The sequence below is a fragment of the Pagrus pagrus genome (genome assembly GCF_965226575.1).
Source record: "Pagrus pagrus genome assembly, chromosome: 8".
Classification (NCBI taxonomy): Eukaryota; Metazoa; Chordata; class Actinopteri; order Spariformes; family Sparidae; genus Pagrus; species Pagrus pagrus.
The window spans coordinates 25,335,773-25,357,502 of record NC_140192.1 but is presented as its reverse complement, the minus strand read 5'-3'; the positions used below and the strand labels follow the sequence as shown (position 1 = coordinate 25,357,502).

The 21,730-nt window shown below is 40.5% G+C and overlaps 2 protein-coding genes across 3 annotated transcripts; both read left to right on the top strand.

Annotated features, from left to right (window-relative positions):
* The first annotated feature begins 214 nt into the window (after positions 1 to 214).
* Positions 215 to 5,388, top strand: polr3d (polymerase (RNA) III (DNA directed) polypeptide D). The gene is made up of 9 exons (XM_084359636.1): positions 215 to 369; positions 1,953 to 2,117; positions 2,303 to 2,346; positions 2,421 to 2,575; positions 2,689 to 2,813; positions 2,886 to 3,045; positions 4,358 to 4,605; positions 4,689 to 4,841; positions 4,949 to 5,388. Exons 2-9 carry the CDS (start codon positions 1,959 to 1,961, stop codon positions 5,063 to 5,065), a joined length of 1,161 nt encoding a protein of 386 aa, XP_084215762.1. The 5' UTR covers positions 215 to 369; positions 1,953 to 1,958; the 3' UTR covers positions 5,066 to 5,388.
* Positions 5,389 to 6,563: 1,175 nt separating this feature from the next.
* On the top strand, positions 6,564 to 20,553 carry LOC311261174 (glycerol-3-phosphate acyltransferase 4). 2 transcript variants are annotated; one of them, XM_084359632.1, is made up of 13 exons: positions 6,564 to 6,717; positions 7,484 to 8,133; positions 10,926 to 10,995; positions 11,089 to 11,389; positions 13,350 to 13,424; positions 13,563 to 13,652; positions 16,542 to 16,635; positions 16,775 to 16,890; positions 17,137 to 17,192; positions 17,299 to 17,384; positions 17,500 to 17,628; positions 17,902 to 17,981; positions 19,176 to 20,553. In XM_084359632.1, exons 2-13 carry the CDS (start codon positions 7,966 to 7,968, stop codon positions 19,282 to 19,284), a joined length of 1,374 nt encoding a protein of 457 aa, XP_084215758.1. In that variant the 5' UTR covers positions 6,564 to 6,717; positions 7,484 to 7,965; the 3' UTR covers positions 19,285 to 20,553. The 2 variants fall into 2 exon arrangements, with proteins under 2 accessions (XP_084215758.1, XP_084215759.1); XM_084359633.1 differs by lacking the exon at positions 6,564 to 6,717 and adding an exon at positions 6,824 to 6,987.
* Positions 20,554 to 21,730: the final 1,177 nt, after the last annotated feature.

Genomic DNA, 21,730 nt, shown 5'->3' with positions numbered 1-21,730 from the left:
CTTTAGATTGTGTGAGTCAACTCTGCACTGACTCAAAAAGACACAATGTCTCATTATTTGTTGATTTACAGATTGTTTTCTGTACATCTTATAATTGTAAATTATGAACTCGTAATAAATATACGAATAGTCCAGAAAACCACACCAAACTACGTGTAATTATAGTCACACTAGAGATAAACGATGACTGCGGCTCTCTCTGCGCAGGCTTGATCCGCGTCAACACACCGGCTGATGACGATGCGGAAGTGTCATGGCGCCGCCCGTCCTGCAGTGTCAGAAACAGCACTAGCACAAAACAACTTGTAATGACTCTTCTGTCACACGTTTGGGATCAATATCTAACCAGGACATCCGAGGAATCATAACGTGAGTGTGTGGAGGAGCAGGGTGTGTTAGAAGTTACACCTGGCAGCGACATACCTGCGTTCAATCCTCGTATTCGTGTTTTCATTTGGCCACGTGTTGCTGGATTTCTGCTGTGTTGTTGGCGAAAGAAATGTCTAAATGTTAGGAGCCATGGTCGCGATGTAAACGAGAGGCTTGAGTTGGTCATTTGGCTTGTAGAGTTAAAATGGCTGCCAGTTGTTTGTGTTGTTTATGTCACTGGACTGAAAGCATGCAGAGGCCCATCGTGTAGGGATCACTGATGCCTCCAGTCGAAAGAAGCCTGTTTTTCTTCTTCGTGTCATGCTCAGGCAAAAGCTACACTGACACATGTTTGAATAATATGAGGTCAAGTAGGCTACAGAAACAGTGAAACAACAATAACACACATACATGAAAATACAGTCCTGTCTGGCATCCAAATGATGCCAGTGTGAATGATCAGTAACTGTATTTTTTCAAAGTTTCCCCATAGAGCTGCGACATTTAATCAATTAGCTGTCAACTGTTACATCATTAGGCAACTATTCTCATGATCAGTTAATTGGTTTGAGTAATTTGTCAAGACAAAAAGTCAAAACTCTTAAATGTGAATATTTTGTGGTTTCTTTCCTCCTCTGTGACAGATCAACATCTTTCGCAGTTTATAGTCCAAAATTTTTTATAATTGACGGATTAATCAACAATGACCATAATAGTTGGTCTCATTTTCTTCTGCTCTGTGGTAATTAAAACCTGTGAGACAAAAGAAAGTATTCTTAATGATATTATACTTTATAAATGCTGTACAAAAAAAATTTATATACTTTTTTTTCCTAAACAGTTTAATTTGGTTACTCAAGTATAGCACTTGTTAGTCATCATCATCTAGGCTTTACTGTTAAGATAAACTTCCATGCAGAGAAATTAAGCAACTGTTTTACAAAACTGTTACGAGTTAGTAGTTAATTCAGTAGTTAATTGTCAATGTCATTCTGTTAGCTGCAGAGGAGCTGTGTTCTTTTCAACACAAAAGAAGTCATTATATCTAATAGATAAAGATCTGAAGACGTCATCAGTGCTGACTGATCATTGCTGATGTCAGAGATGTGGACGAGTCACTGTTTTGATTACTAGCAACTTGAAAACAAATGACTTGAGACTCGACTTGGCCTTGGACGTTAGAGACTCGTTACTTGACTTGACCTAAGACACGATGACTCAAATGACTTGTCTGTGTCTATTTCATGTTTTCAGTTTAGTTTTTTAATTGTCTTTAGTGTGACTATCAGTTTGTCGCTGTTTAAAAGTGATAGGATGGAATATATTGGGATTATAATGTTATTTTTTTATGTGATTACATTTATTTTACTGAATATCAATAATGACAATTCAGTTTGTATTTACTATCATACTTTTTGGACAGGTTGAATAAACTGTACAATAATATCGCTATTAGAGAGGAGCTAATTGCTAATTGCTCTTGTCCAATGACAAGATGACAATATCTATAGAAATAATAACCGCATTAGTGTTCATATAAATAATAGTCACAAGTCTTTATTCCCCTTGCCGCATGTCTCCAGGGTAGGATGGCAGATTCGGGCTCTGGTGACCCCAGTGGTCAACGTGCGCCGACCCCTGGAGGTAGCAATGCGGGACTGCTGACGGGCCGCCGGCCAACAGCCATCTCTCAGGGCCGTCTCCCCTCAATGCGATCTAGAGACCTCACCCTGGGAGGAGTGAAGAAGGTAACGTGTTGAGTTGTGTTGTTACAGAGAGTTGTAGAAGATGACTATTGTCTAAGAACAATAATCAATAATCTCAATAATTCCTCAGCTACAACACGAATGTGATCTGAAGTATGTATTCATGTATGATCAATTTTCTTTTGTAACTGTTCACATACTTAATCACTGTTTTTGTCTTTTTTTAGAAAACTTTCACACCCAACATTATCGGACGAAAAGTCAAAGAGGAGTAAGTTCATAATTGATGTTGAGAAAAAAACAAACATTTTTCTGACTCTTGACTAATAACTTCTGTCGTAACAGAGCAAAAGTTGAAGGTGGGCACAGGAGAGAAAGGAAGGATGGAGAGCGAGGTCGTGGCCCCAGAGATCGAGGCAGGGGCCGGGGTCGCCCGGAGGTCATCCAGTCCCACTCTATTTTTGAACAGGGGCCTGCGGAGATGATGATGAAGAAGAGAGGTATTAGCTCAGCTGGATAACCACTCAGTAACCACTCACTATAATTAATACTCCACACATGCATCGCTGTGTCATCTTATCTTTCTTTAAGTGTGTCTCTGTATTGCACACAGGCGGTTATGAAAACGAGAGAGATGCTCCGAGCGTGGGACCTTCACCCATCATCAATATTAAGAAGGAGAAGAGAGAGACTGAGGAGGAGACCAAAGAGATTCTGCGCAATCTGGAGAGAGATAACGTAAGTCGTCTTAAATCAGTAGCTTTATTTTGCATTTTCCATGAGTTTACCTTTCCTCTTGCTTTCTTTCAGTTCATAGACGATCCGTTCCTGAGGAGCGAGCAGAGGAGCTGCCCTGTCCAGCTCCCTCTCGCTGTGTCAGGATGGGGATTCAAGGAGGAGTTTAGTGCGGCTGCTGTTAAAATTGAAAAGGAAGAGGAGGATGCTGAACCCATGGACTCTGCTGTAGAAGGTAACTGCACACTTTTGTTGTTTTCACTATATTTGTGTTGAGTATGACTCAGATACCAGTGCGTTAAAAAAATATGCATATTATTGTTATTCTTTAACAGCTGTATACTACTCACCCTGTATGGATGTGATATGATTGTTATTGTTTCATGGCCTGGCTCAGGTTGAACTCTTTGTAAAACATGAACACCCACAGACTTATTACCACATAACTTGCTTTTATTATCTAGTTTGACCATCAGTCATAACTGAAAAAAACACAAATAAAATAATCTAGAAATATATAACATTTCCTTTAAAATAAATATATATATACATATACATATACATTATATCACCAATTTGCTGGGATTTTTTTCATTGTAAAATATTGCCAAATTGTTGACATCATGCCAGCTCTGAATAATGTTACATTAAAGTGGCCACAGGCAACTTCTCCCCCCAGCGTTCCAAGTGGTAATATTGTTGGTGCTGCTGTTGCAAGACAACTAGACTGTTAATCTTACTTGACCCTGGTGGCCGTGTGCCTGCTGGCAGACTAAATTTAATTGTGCTAGTGAGGTTTATAGGGAACCAATGTAAACTCTAATGGTTTCATTATTCTGTATCCATTATATTATGCAATCAACATTTACTTCATAATGAGCCGCTGAAGCAGAAAACTTTATTGGCAGCAGTAGATGCCAGTGTGCAGCCGTGCAACTTGCTGTGTAGGCTGCTGTTTTAGAGCAGCGAAAAATAATGTATTTATGGGAAAACGGGGGTTTTATTGGGTGGAGCTTTTTTTAAAAGGTGTTTTGCCACTTTTGACATGGGATATTTTCCCCTGTCAGCCAACAGATACGCAAAGGACAAGTGTAAGTTTCCTGATATGTCCTTAAAGTCGCTGCGTTTATGGATATTGACTAGCATACAGGTGTATGAGTTGCTGCTGAGAAGGGCCAGGGTCCTATTTTGGGGCATTGGACCATTTTCACAGCAGACATTTTGACTTGTCAAGGCAGGAAAAGCTCCAGCAACACTTGTAGTGCAAGTGTTGCTGGAACTTTTTGACCTCTTTTTTTCCCTTCTCCGTGTACCTTTTAGATGTAAGCGAAGTTGTGCCAGAAACTACTGTGCTTCTACAGAGCTGGTATGCTGACTCACTGACATGACTTTTACTGGGACACTTAATGGGACGTGCATACTCACTGATACCAGATCCAGCACTATGGGCTGTTTTTGAGACATCTGCGATACTGTTATCCTGAAAGCAGGAAATCCATGATAAGAATCTCGCTGCTCTCTTAAAATGCACATTATCTTCTTTCCAGTGAAAAAGGAGCCAGAGGAAACTGAAATCAAGAAGAGTGAAGCAACTTACAAGCCTCCTCCTCTCCCTGAGCCTGAAGTTCTTCCTGACCTGCTGCACAGATGGAGTCTGAGCAAAGGAGAGGAGCTGTTCTTCATGCAGCTGCCCGACTCGCTGCCCGGCCAGCCGCCTACTGTGGAGCACAAGCCGGTGAAAACAGAGGTGCAGTCAGAGGACGGACAGTCTCTGCTGCTGAAAACAGAAACTCAGGTAGATTAAGTTCTTGTCTTACATGTAAAATATATGAAAATATAGAGGTTATGTGTTTAAACCTGATTTTCAATGTGAAACAGGAGCAGGAAGTTGAAGAGAACAACTGCAATCTGAAAGACCTGCGGGAGGGTCTCGTAGGGAAGATGCTGGTGAGGAAGTCAGGCCGAGTACAGCTCATACTGGGACAGGTGACGCTTGATGTGTCTCTAGGAACAACATGCTCTTTCCTCCAGGTATGACGGTGTCCCTGCTCCTATCTGTGCTCGTCTCTGTTACATAATCTTATCTTACAGAATCAGAATTATAAACATTTCTGACGTGCCTTTCTCGTCTTTCTCAGGAGCTGGTCTCTATTGGTACAGAGGGAAGAACAGGCGACATGTCCGTGTTAGGGAACGTCAAACACAAAATGGTTTGCTCCCCAGACTTCGAGGCTCTACTGGAGAGCTGTTCTTGATGTTCAGCAGAGCGGTGGAGACCTGAGCGTCCTCAAGTCTGACAGGTGGAAGCACTTGTGGTGGTTCGTGATGTTTACCCTTACTATGGACGGTCCCTGGAACCTGACATGTTATACAAGAACGATGGCCGTGCAGACTTGCTGTAATGACATGTTGAAACACACTATCTATGAACATAAATGTATTTTCTTCTTGTGGAACAGGCATATTAATTAATTCAGGGTTCAAAGGTTGAATGCTGTGCCAAATTTAAGTACTGTTGAATTTACTTGACACGACTGTACATGGTTGTAAATGTGTGAATAAAAAAAAGTTTTTGTTATTTCAGTATGCTGGAGTCAAATGCTTTAAATATTTTGTAACTTACCTCGAGGGGCCGTGCAGACGAGAGGAATCAGATTTCTGCCGCCTCCCAAATGCAGCGGAGATAAAGAGCCTTTTGTTTTTCAACCACTACATCTTAAGAATTTAACAGTTATTAATGTTTTTTAATTCATTTGAATGAACTCATGGGCACAGATAGGGTTTTTTTTTAGATATGCAAATGCTATGAAATCTATTAAAATAAAAACAATACAGTACTGCTTGTTAAAAATACCAAGTTATTTGTAATTTGAAAATAAAAACTGATATTAAATTTTAGGCATAGTCTCCACACTGGTCTGACCCCAACCCAGCTACACTAAATTGATGATCTCTGCTAAGTTTCCACATCATAGATTTGAAGTGGCCAATAAAAATATCTTAAAAGTGAATTTCTGAAGACAATAAGACTGGCTGTTAAGTAGATACCCTTTGTGAGTGTAATAAATATAAGTGCAGTCCAGTAGATCAATTTTTGAAAATCTCCTTTACAAGCAACCAATGCAAACGAGACAAAACACAACAGTATGATACAGTACGAATCAGTAGAAGAAAACGACTGATTCAAAGACAGGCTGTCAGTAGGCCACCTGTTTTAAAGTTTAACCCTGGGGATTAAAATGCGTCTTATTTGAGAATGACATGACATTAAATACTTGAATATGCCTCCAGTCATTGCTGTGATTATTTGCAAGTTAACTTGACAGATAATAAATGACTTGAGACTTAACTTGGACATAAAAGACTTGTGACTTGAATAACTTGTCTGTGTACATTTTATGCTTTCAGTTCAGTTTTATTTATTTCTGAAAACATTTTCTAGTCTTGCTGTCAGTCCGTCAATGTTTAAATGAGATGGGGAGGGAATATTTAGCAGAAATAAAGCCTTTATAAAGTGAACAGCTTTGTGTTTGTATTTATTTCACCGCATATCAGTAATTATAATACGAATTTAATTCACTGTCATACTTTTTGAACGGATTGGATACATTTAAAACATTTGATTGAAATACCCATCTATCAAAATATTTGCTCTACAGCGCCTCTATCGGCCAAACGTTGTCGGTGTAGTATCTCACTTTGACCACCAGGTGTCAGGGCACGACTGAGCGTTGCTACGTGGGTCCGGCTGAGGGCTGCTCGTTTTAATTACGCAGCAGCGTCGAGCCGCCCGCTGTCTGCCCATGTTGTCCGCCGGGTGGAGTTTGGCTACAGTCCGCAAGACAAAGACAAGTGACCGGCCAGAGAAACCCTACTGTACCGGCGCTGGAACACAACGTGACTGAAGGTAGGTTAACTCTCAAGTCTTCTGAACTAAATGCGTGGTAACGGTGTGTTCGGCGGACAGCTGGTATGATACTAAATCCACGTTACGAGTCCCGGCTGAGAACAAAAAGGTCGGCTCAGCATTTCATGTATCCCCCGGGACTGTAACGTTACTCCGGAGTGAGCTGAGCGAGAGGAGCTAGCTGCTCGAGCCGGAGCGCGGCAGAGACAACGTTTAGCACAACCGTTAGCTCGGAGGCCAAGAGCTAACTTCAGACTTTAAATCATCCGTGTGAGTACAGGAGTCTTCAGTCTCACGACCCGCCGCCAGCTCAGGTCGTGCTCCTAATCTATTGTCTCTGTGGTGGCTAAATTATCCTAGCAAGTGTTAGCCGCGGACTGTTTTTAATGATGCATCTAGCTAACCCGGTGGGGTTTTTACACGGCGGGATGGAGCCTCTCGTTAGCCGTCCTGCAGCATCATCACAGGGGATGAGGACAGAGGGCCTCTGACGTTATCTCTGCACCGAGGCTGATAACAGCAATTTTGGCATGTAAACTTAACTGAAAATGGATACATGACTCATTATTCACCTTCCTCTTAGGACCGGGGACGTCACTTTTCATAATAAAAGGCTAGCATTAACTTTGTTTAAAGGTGTTTAATATCCATACAAAGGAGACTGCCACGAGGATACATTTTCAGTGTTGCATGATTCATTACTCAGGTCATGGAGGACATATCGTGACATGTGTCACCCTAAACGTTTGTTTTTACATCTTTGCAGATCTGTGTGACACCGAGCTGCAGAGCCCCTGGATCTGCCCCAGACAAGAGAACCACCTGCTGTGCACAGTTGTTTTTGTTTCCGACTGTTTACATTTCTTCCACCAGCGGGACGCGTTGCACAAACAGCAGAGGACATCTGCAGCGAAGACCTGCCTGTGTTTCATCACCATTGCTTCGAAGACTTCCCTTTTCTTGGAATTAAATTCACATGAATTTCAGAGGCAGATTAATGGTGAAAACAATGAAATTCCGTGACATTGCCCAAGAGGGCAACCTCAAGATGGCCACATGTATTTGTGTTGATTCTCTGATCAGTGTGAGGAGAAGCTCCAACCCCTAGTTATCTTCATGAAGGCCTTTTTCTGACGAAAGATAAGGGCCACTTGGGGCCAGGAGTTGGAGAGCCGTACCTCCACTGCCATTTGCTCTGCCCTCTGATTTCAACTATTTGATAGAGTTCAACGCCCTCCTGAAGTCAAGATGGAGCTTTTCTTCAACCCTTTTGACAATTTGGTGTGTATCCTCCTTGGCATCTCCTTCACCGTGTGGTTCACGCTGCTGCTGGTCTTCATCATTGTGCCTGCCATCTTTGGTGTGTCTTTTGGCATCCGACGTCTCTACATGAAAACCTTGTTAAAGATCTTTGAGGTAAGAGTTTTAATTGCAATTTAAGGTGTTGTGTCAATCATAAATGATCACTTTTGGGTTGAAGCTGAGGATGTAGTGGAAACACAGCATACACACACAATTTAAAAGTAAGTTTGAAGGTGTGTTAATATTCTTGCACAGATCCAACTTTAATTGCACGGCTCCTGCTCCTGCCAGACATCCTGTTTCTTTAGAAACTAGTTTGTCAAAGCTGTTGACCCAGTCCTCAAGGCCAGCCTATGTTTGATCTGTCTTTGCGCCTTATGTCCGCCCTTTAATCAGTACAAATAGTTGGGGCTTCTGCAAAGCAGTTAAACAATTATTCAAAGCTTCAGCTCTGGTGAAGTTAATTAAAATCTCTGACTTCTCATGCATATCTCAGGCCAATGGTTACCTGCAGGCTCTATGTTTGCCTTTAGCAGCCAGCCAGCCAGCCATTGTATTATTCACTGGCTGATACAGATTAACATCACAGCCTCAGGTCTATTTCTCCCTTGTTATGTAACTGGAGAAAACGGTGGTACAGACCTTGTCAGTAGCTGTTGTCTGTGACGTTGCTCCAGCAGCCTGGAACATTATTAACTGATTTGTGGTTTTTACTTTCTAGAAATGAGTTTGAATCACAAGTGATGGCATTAATGCATCAGATTAATGTGCAATGAGGCTAGTTGTTTACCATTTAATGGTCTCCTCTCCTATGTGACTCCAGACACAGTTATCCAGTTTCTCGCTTTCTGCTGTCTTTGGTGTATCTTTATAACTAAAGCTGTCATCACTTTCCAGCATGTACCTCTGAGAGCAGAGCTTGTGCCAGAAATAAATGGACCAGCGGGAGATATGAGAGACGTTCTTAGCTCGTTATTCCAGTCACAACCATTAGATTCAGAGAAAAGGTCAAAGGACAAACTGTGCGAAGCTGAAGCAATGTTTTCTTGTTTGAACTATTTGCATACATCTCATTGCTTGGTCTCAATTTCGGGCTTAAATTAAAAATGAGAATTTTCATTTGTCCTACCCACAATTGCATTTTGTTTTTGCAACGAGTTGCTCAAAGTGTTGTATTAGTGTTGCTGTTGGCTCATCATTTTGACAAATAGTGATCAGATGATGTACGATTTCATCGCAGATCGCAATAAAAACAGTCGATAAGTTGATCATGGTGAATTTCCATTGTTGCAGTAATCGTGAATATCCTCACGAGTGACTTGAAACAGCTGTCTAGCTCAATAATGTACAGTCCTATATTGATTTCCTGCCCAGTCATTCCAAAATCCTAAACCTATCACAATAGCTAAATGCTCCGTCTTCCCATTGTATCCCCCACAAAAAAAGTTGGATTGGATGTGCAGAATGATATGGATTCCAAACTAAAGAACGAGCTGCACACCATTTATTTATCCTTTTATTTATGCAGGCGGACCTCAGGATTACTTTCATTAAGAACTTTCACTAAAGAAATTCTATCCTATCTGTGATTTAAAAAAGATTATTTGTTTATTTAGTAATTCCAGTATGCTTGGTATCATTTTAAGAGTTTTAAACATATTTTGATGATATCAGTATGATCACATGCATTGCAATTGTTTGGGCTTATCCTGATTACTTAAGTGAAATGAAAGTGCTGTCATCCCACACCTGTAATATTTCATAGGGGATAAATTAGTAAAAACTTCCTCTTTGACATGCAGCCCTGGAGCCACTTGCAAGCTTGTTTGCGCCTCCTCTCTCCACCCAAAGAATCATAACTGTCAAGCACAGCTGCATTTTAGTACACTGACTCAGTAAAACGACTTGTCAAGACACGATTGAAAGGTCTCTGTAAAGGGCAAAAGGAATGCTAAGTTAGCTAATACTATGTGTGCCAATTATATATGAGTAAATATGACTAGACTAGATCAATCAAATGGACGTATCACAGCTCTGGGCTGAATATGGTCAATCCTCAAAAAGTCTGTGCTTTAGAAAGTTGTTAAAATGTTATGAAATGAAAGTGTATTTCCAACTCGGCTGTCATGTATCCTGTGTAAAGACAAAACAGGTTTTAGTTTGCCCTAAGTTAGAAAAAATGTTTACCCTCAGATAATGTAAAGAAAGTAAAAGTATGAAAGAGGTGTAAGTTTTTTCAGCATGACTTCTGCAGCTTTAAAGTGGAGGCACCATCACTCTACATTCTTAGAAGAATTTTCCAGGTGCTCCAGGCTAATTCCAGTTGTATCTGAGTAAATCTCCTGTCAGCTGTCTGTTTTTATTCCCTATCACTGATTGATTCATACAAACCCAGGGGTTATCATGAGTCTGGGACTTGTTGGAAAAGTGAAACCCATCCAGTACAATCATTTCCTGATCTGCTTGTCTTCCAGCTAGAACATTGTGTCCTTTTCCTGCCTCTCACTTGAAACAATCTGTTTTTTTCCCCCCATCTTAGCATGCAGAGAGTGCACTCTCCATATGGAGGCAGGAGAAGTGCACATTATAGTGTTCGCTTTTTGGATGAAGCCATTAATGTTAACTTTTGAGAATTTAGAATCTTGTTTCCTCAACTTTGTTAAATTTGCACCCAGACAGTTTACAACATTAACAACCTCACTCCGACCAGAGAGATTAACAGTAGAAAACTTAGAAGTAAGCAGCTGTGAGTCTGATCACAATGAATAACTTGAATGTTCAAATTGAGCTACACAATGAACAGCTGTTTTACATTAATACATCTGTTATTGTTTGATCTGTGAATGAAGAGATGTGTATTTTGTGTCACTCGTTTATTTTTATATATCTTTGCTCTTTCTTTGTAGTGGGCCACACTTAGGATAGAGAGAGGAGCCAAAGAGAAGAATCACCATTTGTACAAACCCTACTCTAATGGTAAGATGTGTCTTTTTGTGCATGCGTGCATGTTCTCAAGGTGTATTTGTTGCAGAGGTGTTGCTGACATTCTGTTTGTCTGGGCCACTCTAGCTATCATTGCCAAGGAGCCCACCTCGTTGGAGGAGGAGATCAAGGAGATCCGGCGGAGCGGCAGCAACAGAGACCTGGACTCAGCCTCTGAGTTTGAGATGTCCGACATCTTCTATTTTGCTCGGCGAGGAGTGGAGAGCATCATGGACGATGAGGTGACCAAGAGGTTCTCTGCTGAGGAGTTGGAGTCCTGGAATCTGCTGACTCGCAGCAACAACAACTTCCACTACATCAGCCTGAGGCTGACCGTCCTATGGGGGCTAGGCCTGCTGATCCGCTACGGCTTCCTGCTGCCTCTCAGGTATTAGCTGTAACTCAAACAGAGAGCCTGTTTGATATTAGAAGGGTACCCTGTTCGACACAAGTATTAAGGAAAACTGAACACATTGAATCAGGTCCTGGAATGGAAATGTATGCCTTCCTGTGTAAATAACCACCACAATGCATAATAGCTAAATATGGCTTTGACATCGACACTCGTATAACTCGTACAACTCGTATTACAATGTCAGTAATTCAAAGCACTTATCAGTAAAACACAGCTCTTGGGTTCTGCAGCAGCAGGAAATGTGTCTCCTCCGTATCAATCTGTTTTATTTTTTGCCTTTAACTAAATTTAACTTTTGGATTTGACTTACACACTTCAAGAGTATCCCCTGATGTGTGTCTGATACAAAGTCTCAGTGATAAAACCCCTGCTTTTTATTAATTTTAAAAATATTTTTATATTTGTTGACTTCATTTTGGTTTGTATTACCCAGTGTTACAATGTGTTCACACTGGTCAGTATCTTTGTCTCCATCAAATACAAATCAGCCTCTGAGGTGGTGTGACTCTCTTTGAGGAGTCACAGCTGAAGTAAAAATCTGCCAACTGTACATGGTGGGTAGTCCAGGATGCCTGGGCATTTGGAGGATTATCACCAAAAAGACAAACCAGACCAGCAACAGAGCTATTACCTGTGCATGGTTACAGAGGCAGCATGCATACACACAAACATGTTCACAGTTATAGCCAATTTACTCTCTAGCCCACCTAATGTGAATGTTTTTGAAGAAAATGGAAGGACCTCAGCTCACAGGTTCAAGTTCAAATCCAGAGCCTTTTTGCTGGGATGGGACACTGCTACCCAGTGAGCCAAGATGCGTGCCCATTATCTGAAATCACAGGTTTAAATTTTCCTTAACAAAAGGCTCAAAAATGTTGTGCGTTTCCTCGGTACATGATTGAAAATGTAACTATTCATTTCCCCCCAAAAATGTATAGGTCAACCGCTTTAAAATGTCATATTTTTCAGTGATTAAATTAGTCCTTTAAATTTTTATTTGCCACCTTTGGTAATAACGCGTGCCTGACGCACTCCTATTTCTGCTGGCCTGATCTATGTTTAATTATTCTTAGTGTGGTCACTATTAAAGCTCCCGATAAACACAAAATATAAATAAATATGAAAAACATTAGTTGCAGCCCTAGTCATAAGATAAATGTTGTGGTGAACTGACACTGGGAAGTTCTGATGTTATATTAATTTTGTGAGGAGACTGCGTGCAGCCTTGTTAAAGAATATGAAAATTCATGGATTGTGGCTTACTGTATGTGGTTTGAAACTAACTTTAAACGCTGGCACATGCGGGGAGTTAAAGAGGGAGATCCTCGTTCAGGGTCAGCTTAGACAGGCACAGGGACAGTGACTCAGTACTAAGCCTGCCTGGCTCATTTCCAGCTGCCAGTGGGGAGACGAATCAGGCCACCGCCACATAGACAGACATCATTCTAGTTTCCCACCCAGCTAATGGATTCTCTCATTCAGTGCCTGTCCAGTTGAATAGTGTCCAGAGTCCAGTTAGTCACCCACGAGCATGGAATCTTCACCTCTCTAATGTTGGAATAATCCTCGCACAATTTAATCAGCACCTTCTCCAACCCTGGATGATTGGTTCATCCAGATTAAGTCCACCTGTTGGCCATTGCCTGATATGCCCTCCTGCAGGTTCTAGAGTCTATTATCAGTGACAGCAGGAAATAGAGAGGAGGTGATACTTTGAATTAATAACAAGAACCTTGCTCCTCTGGATAGCATTACTTGTGGCCTTTACAAGTTATCTGAGTGGTTACTCTGTTAAGTGAAAGCTTGTAGCACAGACAGGCTGAGGTTCATGTTCTTGCATTTAAATGTCAGATATCATTTGTTGAACCTAAACATGAAATCCTTCCTTTCTGTATAGGATTATGTGTAACCTGCCTGTCTGTCTCTCCACCAGGGTAACTCTTGCCTTTACTGGTGTAGGCCTCCTTGTGTTCCTCACCTGTCTTGTTGGGCTACTGCCGAATGGAAGGTGAGAATGACGGTCAAGCGGGTCTGTTTTCATTCCTCAAAAGTATTCACTCAGATCCCTGGATGTAACATGTGATCCTCTTACTTTGTTGTCTTGACACACAAAGTAAATCATGCTGTTGTGTGCTTCTTCTTGCAGGCTGAAAAACTTCCTGAGTGAAAAGGTCCATTTGATGTGCTACAGAATATGTGTCAGAGCTCTGACTGCCATTATAACCTACCATGACAGGTAAAGGAACTATGCAGTAAATGTCAATGTTATTGACTCTTCATACATAGAACGGTAGACTTTTTCACACAGCAACAGACTTCCTGTTTACAGTCCCTATCAGACAAGGACAGGATGTGTAAAAGGGAAGACAGAGCATATGTGCGAGAGTTAGTTCAGGTTCTGAAAGACTTATTTAGTCAAATGAAAATGACTTCTGGTAATAATGTCAACAGAAGTAATTGAAGCAAAACAATAATCCATCTGAGACCCATTGCAGCCAGGCTGGTTTCCTCAAACCACATGCACTGGCAGTCAGCCACAAACACTGAGATTACACACAGTGCTGTTCATAGCAGCAAGAATAGTCATTTTGAAGCCATGGAGGTGATGGTATACCAGCCATATTAAGAAAACATTATTGTAAACCCTGTATATTCTTTAATGAAAGCATAATAAATGCACTCATATTTGGTTAGAACTTGCAAACGTTTTTTTTTTTTTGGTTTTGTTAATCTGTATCATAAAGGTTAGCATGATGGGTGCCGCTGCTGGTTGATTACTTCTCTATTTGCTCCCCCAGGGACTTCCATGCAGTTTCTCAACTTGTTGGTCAATTTCTCAATTTCTTTCCTCTTGCATACTGTGCCTTGACAACTTATCTTAAGTTCTCACAGAAAATATTAATAGATATGTAATATATTTTTTCCTTTATATTAAGTTATCGCATGTAGCCACACCACTAGCACTTGGTTTAAAGTCTGTACCTTAAAATTCGGTTCAAAAAGTGTAGCAGTGCTGCTGTTGATTATTGACATCAATCCCACTTAAACCTGCTAAAATCAGGCTTTTGTGTGCAATGGGAGTGTGTACACTCAGCATTTACACCCGGGTCAATTGCCTCTGCAGTAGACACAGGTTTTTATCAGCTCAGCTTTGATCTAAATGTAATACCCAGTTGAACACGCTAAATTGTGCCACGCGAAGTGATGCTGCGTTAGCAACATCCGCTGGTGGCGTTCTTAAAAAAAGGAAGGGATTTGGAATGTGGTCTATTGTTGTTTTCTCCTCTATTACAACTGTTTCCGGCGCATTCGTGCTGTGAAATGTGACTTCATTGACGTACATCGTAACGCTTAAGATAAAACAGACGGGCTGCCTTGCTAGTGGGAATGGGGTCAATAGGCGATTTCTAGCGGGTTGACCCGCATTTTAAGAAAACCTGTGTAGACTTTTTATTTGGGCAGAACTCTGCACTGATGCTCACATTTGACAAGCAAACATATTTTCCTTTGCTAATGTTTATCTGTTATTGTGTCTCTGTATCGGCCCAAAAAAACAACATCCACCAATCCCTACAAATGGTATCTTATGAATTTGATATTATAAAGTATTACATTTTTCATAAGGCCACAAACATTTCATGAGGAACCATGTTACAACTGATAGCTTTTTAAATGTCATGACATTAAGCAGAAGATAAGAACAGTTAATGTTCTTAATTTTAAGTTCATAAATTTGAAACCAGGGTCATATAAAATAATAGAAAAAAAACTAAGCCGCTCAAATGCTGCTCTTCTAGCTCACATTGTCCCATTGTTCTTCTTTCTCAAACATGATCCACCGCAGATCTCTTCCCATGACAGGCCTGTGTGAGATTACATAATGTCAGATGAGTTATCCTTAGAGAACAGAAAGCAAGGTGTGTTTGCAGTTGAAATGTGAGAACCCAGAGTGTGAGTACGAAAGTGAGGTGCCTGTGGCCTTGACTGTACATTCATATTCATTGCAGCTGACATATGAGCCCAGGTAAAGCACAAAGCCCTAGTCAGTAATGCTTTCTCATACACAAAGACATGGCACATTCAGTCAAGCTGCAGCCACTTTTTAAAACACAAAGCCCCATGCTTGGAGGTGCTGAATGCACATAGCTGTCTTGCAAGCACAAGTTTCATGTTCCTGAATGGATCCAAAATTGTGCTGTAGTATTATGGTCCAAGTGGATGTTGGTAGTGAGGAATATATGGTAAATATGGTAGAGTAAGGATGTAAGAGGAACATAACTATTGACAGCTTTTATAGAGAGGAATGCCACATGCAACAGGATGTAGAGGAGGAAGTTGGTGCATTTATCTACTGGTATTTGCCCATCAGTTAGAATCTGTAATACAGCTGGTGTTGTTTCTGGTTAGCTGTAGTGCAGGTTTGACTAAATTTGAAATTGACGTGTGAGAAGCCATGTGAGTGTGAGATCAAGGGACATTGTTTGTGAGACTGCCCTCATTATGTGGATGGAAGTGTGTTTGATTAATTATCAACCCATATCTTTAGGCGCTAGCCAAAAAAGAAGTAGTTTCTTATAAGAACATGATTTTGCATGACCATTAAGATTTTACTTCCAGTTACTTTGTGAAGTTAGAGAAGTACGTTTTAATAAAGGCGCACTTGTATCTTTAAATTCATTAGGGAAAAAACACATTGATACAGATAAAGTACTCACAGTTGAGGCAAAGATATGTATAATTTCTTATGTCTAAATGTCTGCTATCTAGGACTAGTTCTTATAACATGTTTTCCTCTCTAGTCTGGGGCTAAAAATACACAAGTGACACAGGAAGTGTTGCTCTCTCTCTCTCTCTATTTAAAATTGTAACTCTATCTTTGGAATGTATGTTCAAGTCCTGCATGCTCCCGGGGTCAAACCTTTAACAGATCCCTATGGGTTGCTTTGTTTCTTCCAAGAAGTCTTGGCGTATTGGGCTCTAAATGTGTATTTTGACACTTGCTGCTACCACACTCAACACTGTTTCAGCTAATAAATCCTCTGGGAAGTGCCTTCAGCTAATAAATCCTCTGGGAAATGCCTTCATGATATTAACACCCTTACCCTTTCTGTCTCCTCTTTTCCAGTGAGAATAAACCCAAAAATGGAGGAATCTGCGTTGCCAACCACACCTCACCCATTGATGTCATCATCTTGGCCAGTGACGGCTGCTATGCTATGGTAACTATACTGATGCCTACCAGGAAGCAACAAAATAGTAGACACTGATCACTCTTTCCCTGGCAGCTACTTGTTTGTTGGAATGACTTTTGTCCCTGAAAAAGATTTGTTTCTATTTTTAATGTTTGTGTTGTGTCAGGTTGGCCAAATTCATGGTGGCTTGATGGGAGTCATTCAGAGATCCATGGTCAAGGCCTGTCCACATGTGTGGTTCGAACGCTCAGAAGTCAAAGACAGACATCTAGTGGCCAAAAGGTAGTATCACAACCTTTGTTTTTATTGAATTTTTACTATTGTAGTTTTTCCCCCTCAGTCTATTTGGGGGGAACTTCAGTTCAAGCAATTGCAAAGAACATTTTTATATTGAAATTGAGTGTCTGCTAACTTTTGTGTGTGTAACTTGGAAGAAATGTAGTTTGTGTTTCTAAATTCTAATTTTGTATACTCAAGAAACTTATAATGAGATTTTAAGTAATGACTTTAATACTTCTTGTTTTGCAGATTGAGTGACCATGTAGAAGATAAATCAAAACTGCCTATTCTTATTTTTCCAGAAGGTGAGTTTGTTTAAAGATTTGGTACAGAAATGAAAGACTTCATAATCACATTAAAGTCATCTCGACTTTTCAAAGCCCTCAATTTATTTTTTCTCTAAATCTCCAGGTACCTGCATTAACAACACGTCAGTTATGATGTTTAAGAAGGGCAGTTTTGATATTGGTGCCACAGTCTACCCTGTGGCCATCAAGGTGAGAGTGATACTGTGTTACCTTTACCTGCTACATGTTATTTCACTTTATATCAACACTTAGTTTGAAATAATGCTGGTTTGACTGTTCATTGTGGTGTGTTTGATCCTCACAGTATGATCCCCGATTTGGAGACGCCTTCTGGAATAGCAGTAAGTTTGGAATGGTCAACTACCTGTTGCGAATGATGAGCAGCTGGGCCATCGTCTGCAGCGTGTGGTACCTTCCCCCCATGTCTAGAGAGGTGAGACTCCATTGTCTTCTGTGATGAATGAATCAACCAACATATTAGCAGAACAACTAATTGTTTTGTAGCGTTCAACACTTACAATTCGACTCATATTTGTCCAGCTGAACCCTTCGTTCACAACATACCATGTGATATGCATTGCGCTCCATATTTAAATAAAGTTTTTATAGTTGATAATAGCTATACATAGGTATGTCAATAGCTGTGTTAATTATTTGTTGTGACCGCTTGTTTGCCTGTTATCTTCATGTCAATCTTCTCCAACAGGAGGGTGAGGATGCTGTACAGTTTGCCAACCGTGTAAAGGCAGCCATAGCCAGGCAAGGTGGACTTGTCGACCTCTTGTGGTAAGATAAAACCCATTCAGCTCAATGTTTCTACCGCTTCACATTCAAACCCTGTGACTGACTTTGGATAATGAACATGCTTAAACACATGGCCGTCATACCAGACTGCAGTTATGAGACATTTTGACATGGCATCGCAGGAAAAGCAAAGGTGTAATCAATAATCATCTTCACTTTGTGTTTTCACAAGCTGACAAAGTGCAGGTGGGTGATGCGGTCACCCAGCTCACCTTGCTTTGTTTTGATTGGTCCAGTGTCTGCTGGTTTTCCTTCTACAGATATGTACTTTACGATATTTATGAACAGGATGGGTCACATTAAGGCTTACACCCTTTTTTGTGGCTTTGTGTGTGTCACTAGACACACAGGATGTCTCCTGGCGGACACCTCATGAAATAAAATAAACGGTTGTACACAAAAACCGTCACAGCATGGAGTTCAACTTTGCTGAACTGGTTCTGGCCCTGGTATCTTGTATGCTCACTCACTGCAGTGGCTTATTGGGCCTATTAATACAGCAGAGCCATCGTTAATGTTTTTGCTTCCACCTGTGCTTTTCCTGTTATGACAAGTTTGAAATCCTGGCCATGAAAAAGGTCAGTCTGTTGTTGTCACTGTTCTTACAGACTCCCCTACACATTGCTGCCAAATGCTAGAAATATGCCAGATTTGTTTACTATACAGAGACAAAAATGGTCACTGCAGCTGTTACAGTGTTTCCACAGTGTTGTCATTTAATATAACTCCTTTTCTTTAGTTAATGCAACAACCATAACTTTGTAGTCATTTTTAAATATTCTGAAGTGCTAAACATAAACAGTCACAGCAAATATCTTCTATATGTTATTAATCACAAATACTATAGACATTTCTGCCTAATATTGTAATATGTTGTCCACATCATTGACATATGTGGTTAATGAAAATATTAAAAGCAGCTTACAGAATAATAAAACATTTTTACAGTTGACATTTTGACTTGTCAATCACAGGTGTATCTAATAACATTTATTATGCCTGCAATTACACTTCCATAGTGTGCTATTGTGCATGTTGACGTATTGACACCTACTGTAAATCAATCAGCACCAGCATTTAACATTACTGCAGAGAATGTATACGTGTATGATGTTAGTCGAAAATAAGGCAGATGGCTATTCTTTTCCAATCACTAATTGGAAACTCTTTGTTTAGGGATGGAGGATTGAAGCGTGGAAAGGTTAAAGATACCTTTAAAGAAGAGCAGCAGAAGCTGTACAGTAAAATGCTGGTGGGAACCCAAGAGGACCGCAGTCGCTCCTGAAGGACTTTTGTGGAGGTGAACTGGCTCAGAAACCCACTTGGGCACCTCTGACTCAATAGGCAGTCAGCAGGGCTCACATCCTCTCTATCGGAGCTCCCGGACTGGAAAATTCCCTCTCTGATGTCAACAGCACTCCATTTGGCTTCCTCGGTCACTGCCTCAGCTTGGCATGTTCAGTTTGCGTCGCTGTTACGGGTCATTCTGAGTCTGCTGCCCTTTGTTGGAAAAGCTCGACTGAAGCCTTGCTTTTAATAAGAAAAGCAAGGTGTGCACAGTACAGGAGCACTGTCTTCCTTGGTGGCAGTCTTTTGAGGGAAAACTTGTATTATTATCTATCATTGAGTTCCTGTCTTTGTTTGATAGTTTCAACTTTTTAATTTGGATTTTATTGTCATGTTTTTTTTCACACTGTGTTAAAGTTACAGACCTGATTATACCTGGGATGTAGAAGAGTTAATGTAGATAAAACCTTGTTCTTAAGCTAAACCTGTGACTGAGTTGGGGTTTTGCATGACTGGCTCCTGCCCATAATTTAGGGCACAATGCCAGATTTTGTTACATTTCAGATATTTTTATGGGCTTTTTTCCATGAGAAAAAAAAATGTATTTTATGCTTTGTGTTTTACATTAAGACTTGTATCAACACATTCGGTCACTATAGGAGATACAATGCAGGTCAGCTCTTGATATGTGGTCTTTTTCTGTGTTATTTCCATGGAATGTGTAAAACCTCACATTATGAAGTGGAAAGTGCACCCACAGTTACTCTGATGGAGGCAGATACTCCTGTTTCAGCTACTAATGCAGCATGACAGGAGTAAAAGGATTTAACAGTCCATTCATTAAGAATTAACGTGGGTTTTGCTTTTAGCATTGTCCCGTAAGGCCTATGGTGCATTTAGTGACATAGGATAATGACCATTACAATTGGTCAGAATGACAATTAGCTGATACACATCCATACTAATACACTTCCTAACAGGCATCATGTTTTCATTGGCTTCCTGCTTGTGCAGTGACCATTCTGCCTAATTTATTTTAAGTGAAATCTTAAAGCTATTGTCTTTATTTCCCCCTCATCAGCGATCTTTTCTCCCACTTGGCAGCCACAGAGTGCAGCTGTAGTTTGGACTCCCATTTAGGCGAGAGTTGAGGAACATGGTGGACAGCCTTCAGGGCTCGCTCCCTCTAGTTTGCTGTTATCAGGGATCATCATTTAGAAAGTGTCAAATCTGTTCATCAAAATAAATGTTCAAGAATGTGACTCTACCTTTGACTTAAAGGTTTTTATTTGTGCTTTTCACACTGTGTCTCACATGTGTTTTCCTTTGATGCATAAATGGGTTATGAACTTGTTCTTATAGAGGCATAAGACACTAGAAGCCTCATAACATGGCTGCAGGTGAATGTGGAGATTTAAGTACACATTTGAGATTCCAGAGTAACTTGAGAGTATTTGACGAAAGTTTCTGTATTCAGTAGGGTCTCACAAAATGAGTCATTAAAAGTTAAAAGTGATGAAACGGCCAATGTGTGCAGCTAAGAACTCACATCAGACACTGTCCCCGGGCGAAATACCAACTTCTAAGGGAGTCCTGTCTTCCAACATATTCATTTTTATATATATGCACTTTACAGTTGCATTTTTAAAAAATTGTGTAGAATAAACCTTGGGAAAATATTAAATTCAAGTGAGACATTAACTTAAAATCAGCCATTGGCAACTACACCGTGACAGTAACCTCCAGTGTTTAGGGTAAATGAACAAATTCAAACTGCAATGTGTTCCACTGCTAAATATGTCCCATTTACACAAGTTAAATGTACAGAAAATATCACCAATAATACAGGTCTTATTTAGTGTTTAACACAGCCTAGCTAGCTCATTTAAAAGTTTGTGTTCTCTTTCTTTTACTGAAAAATATTTTCCAATCTTAAAGCAATTCTTATTTGATATTTTTAGAACTGAAGGTTTTGCTCCAAAACGTCCTGTCTTAATTAGCTCTTGTCTTCTGTGCTATTCTTGGCTTGCAACCCTGGAGTCTGGTAACATTTCCTGTCTGATTTACTGTCCAGTCGGCACCAAGCTGCTATAACACAGTCTGCCATGAGGATTAAGAGCTTTTTTTGGACGTAATATATTTTCTGTTTATACCCTAGCTGATTATATAAAAAGGACCCAGTCCAAAATGTCTTTCCATGAATGTTTATTGTTGATTCTTCTGCAGCTGCTTCATCCAAAGCCCAGGCCTCTCCTCCTGGCTGCAGGAAACGGCCTCAGTCTCCTTTCAGAGAGGTTTCCCCTTTTACTGTCTTTGTTTCCAAACCGGTGATGGACATGGCAGCATTCTTTAGCATCTCTGTTGTAGCCGTTTCAAATAGATCTGTTGATGTTGGTGAATAAAGCACACAGTGCTCAGGGGAGGAGTAAGAGGAAGCAGGGAGC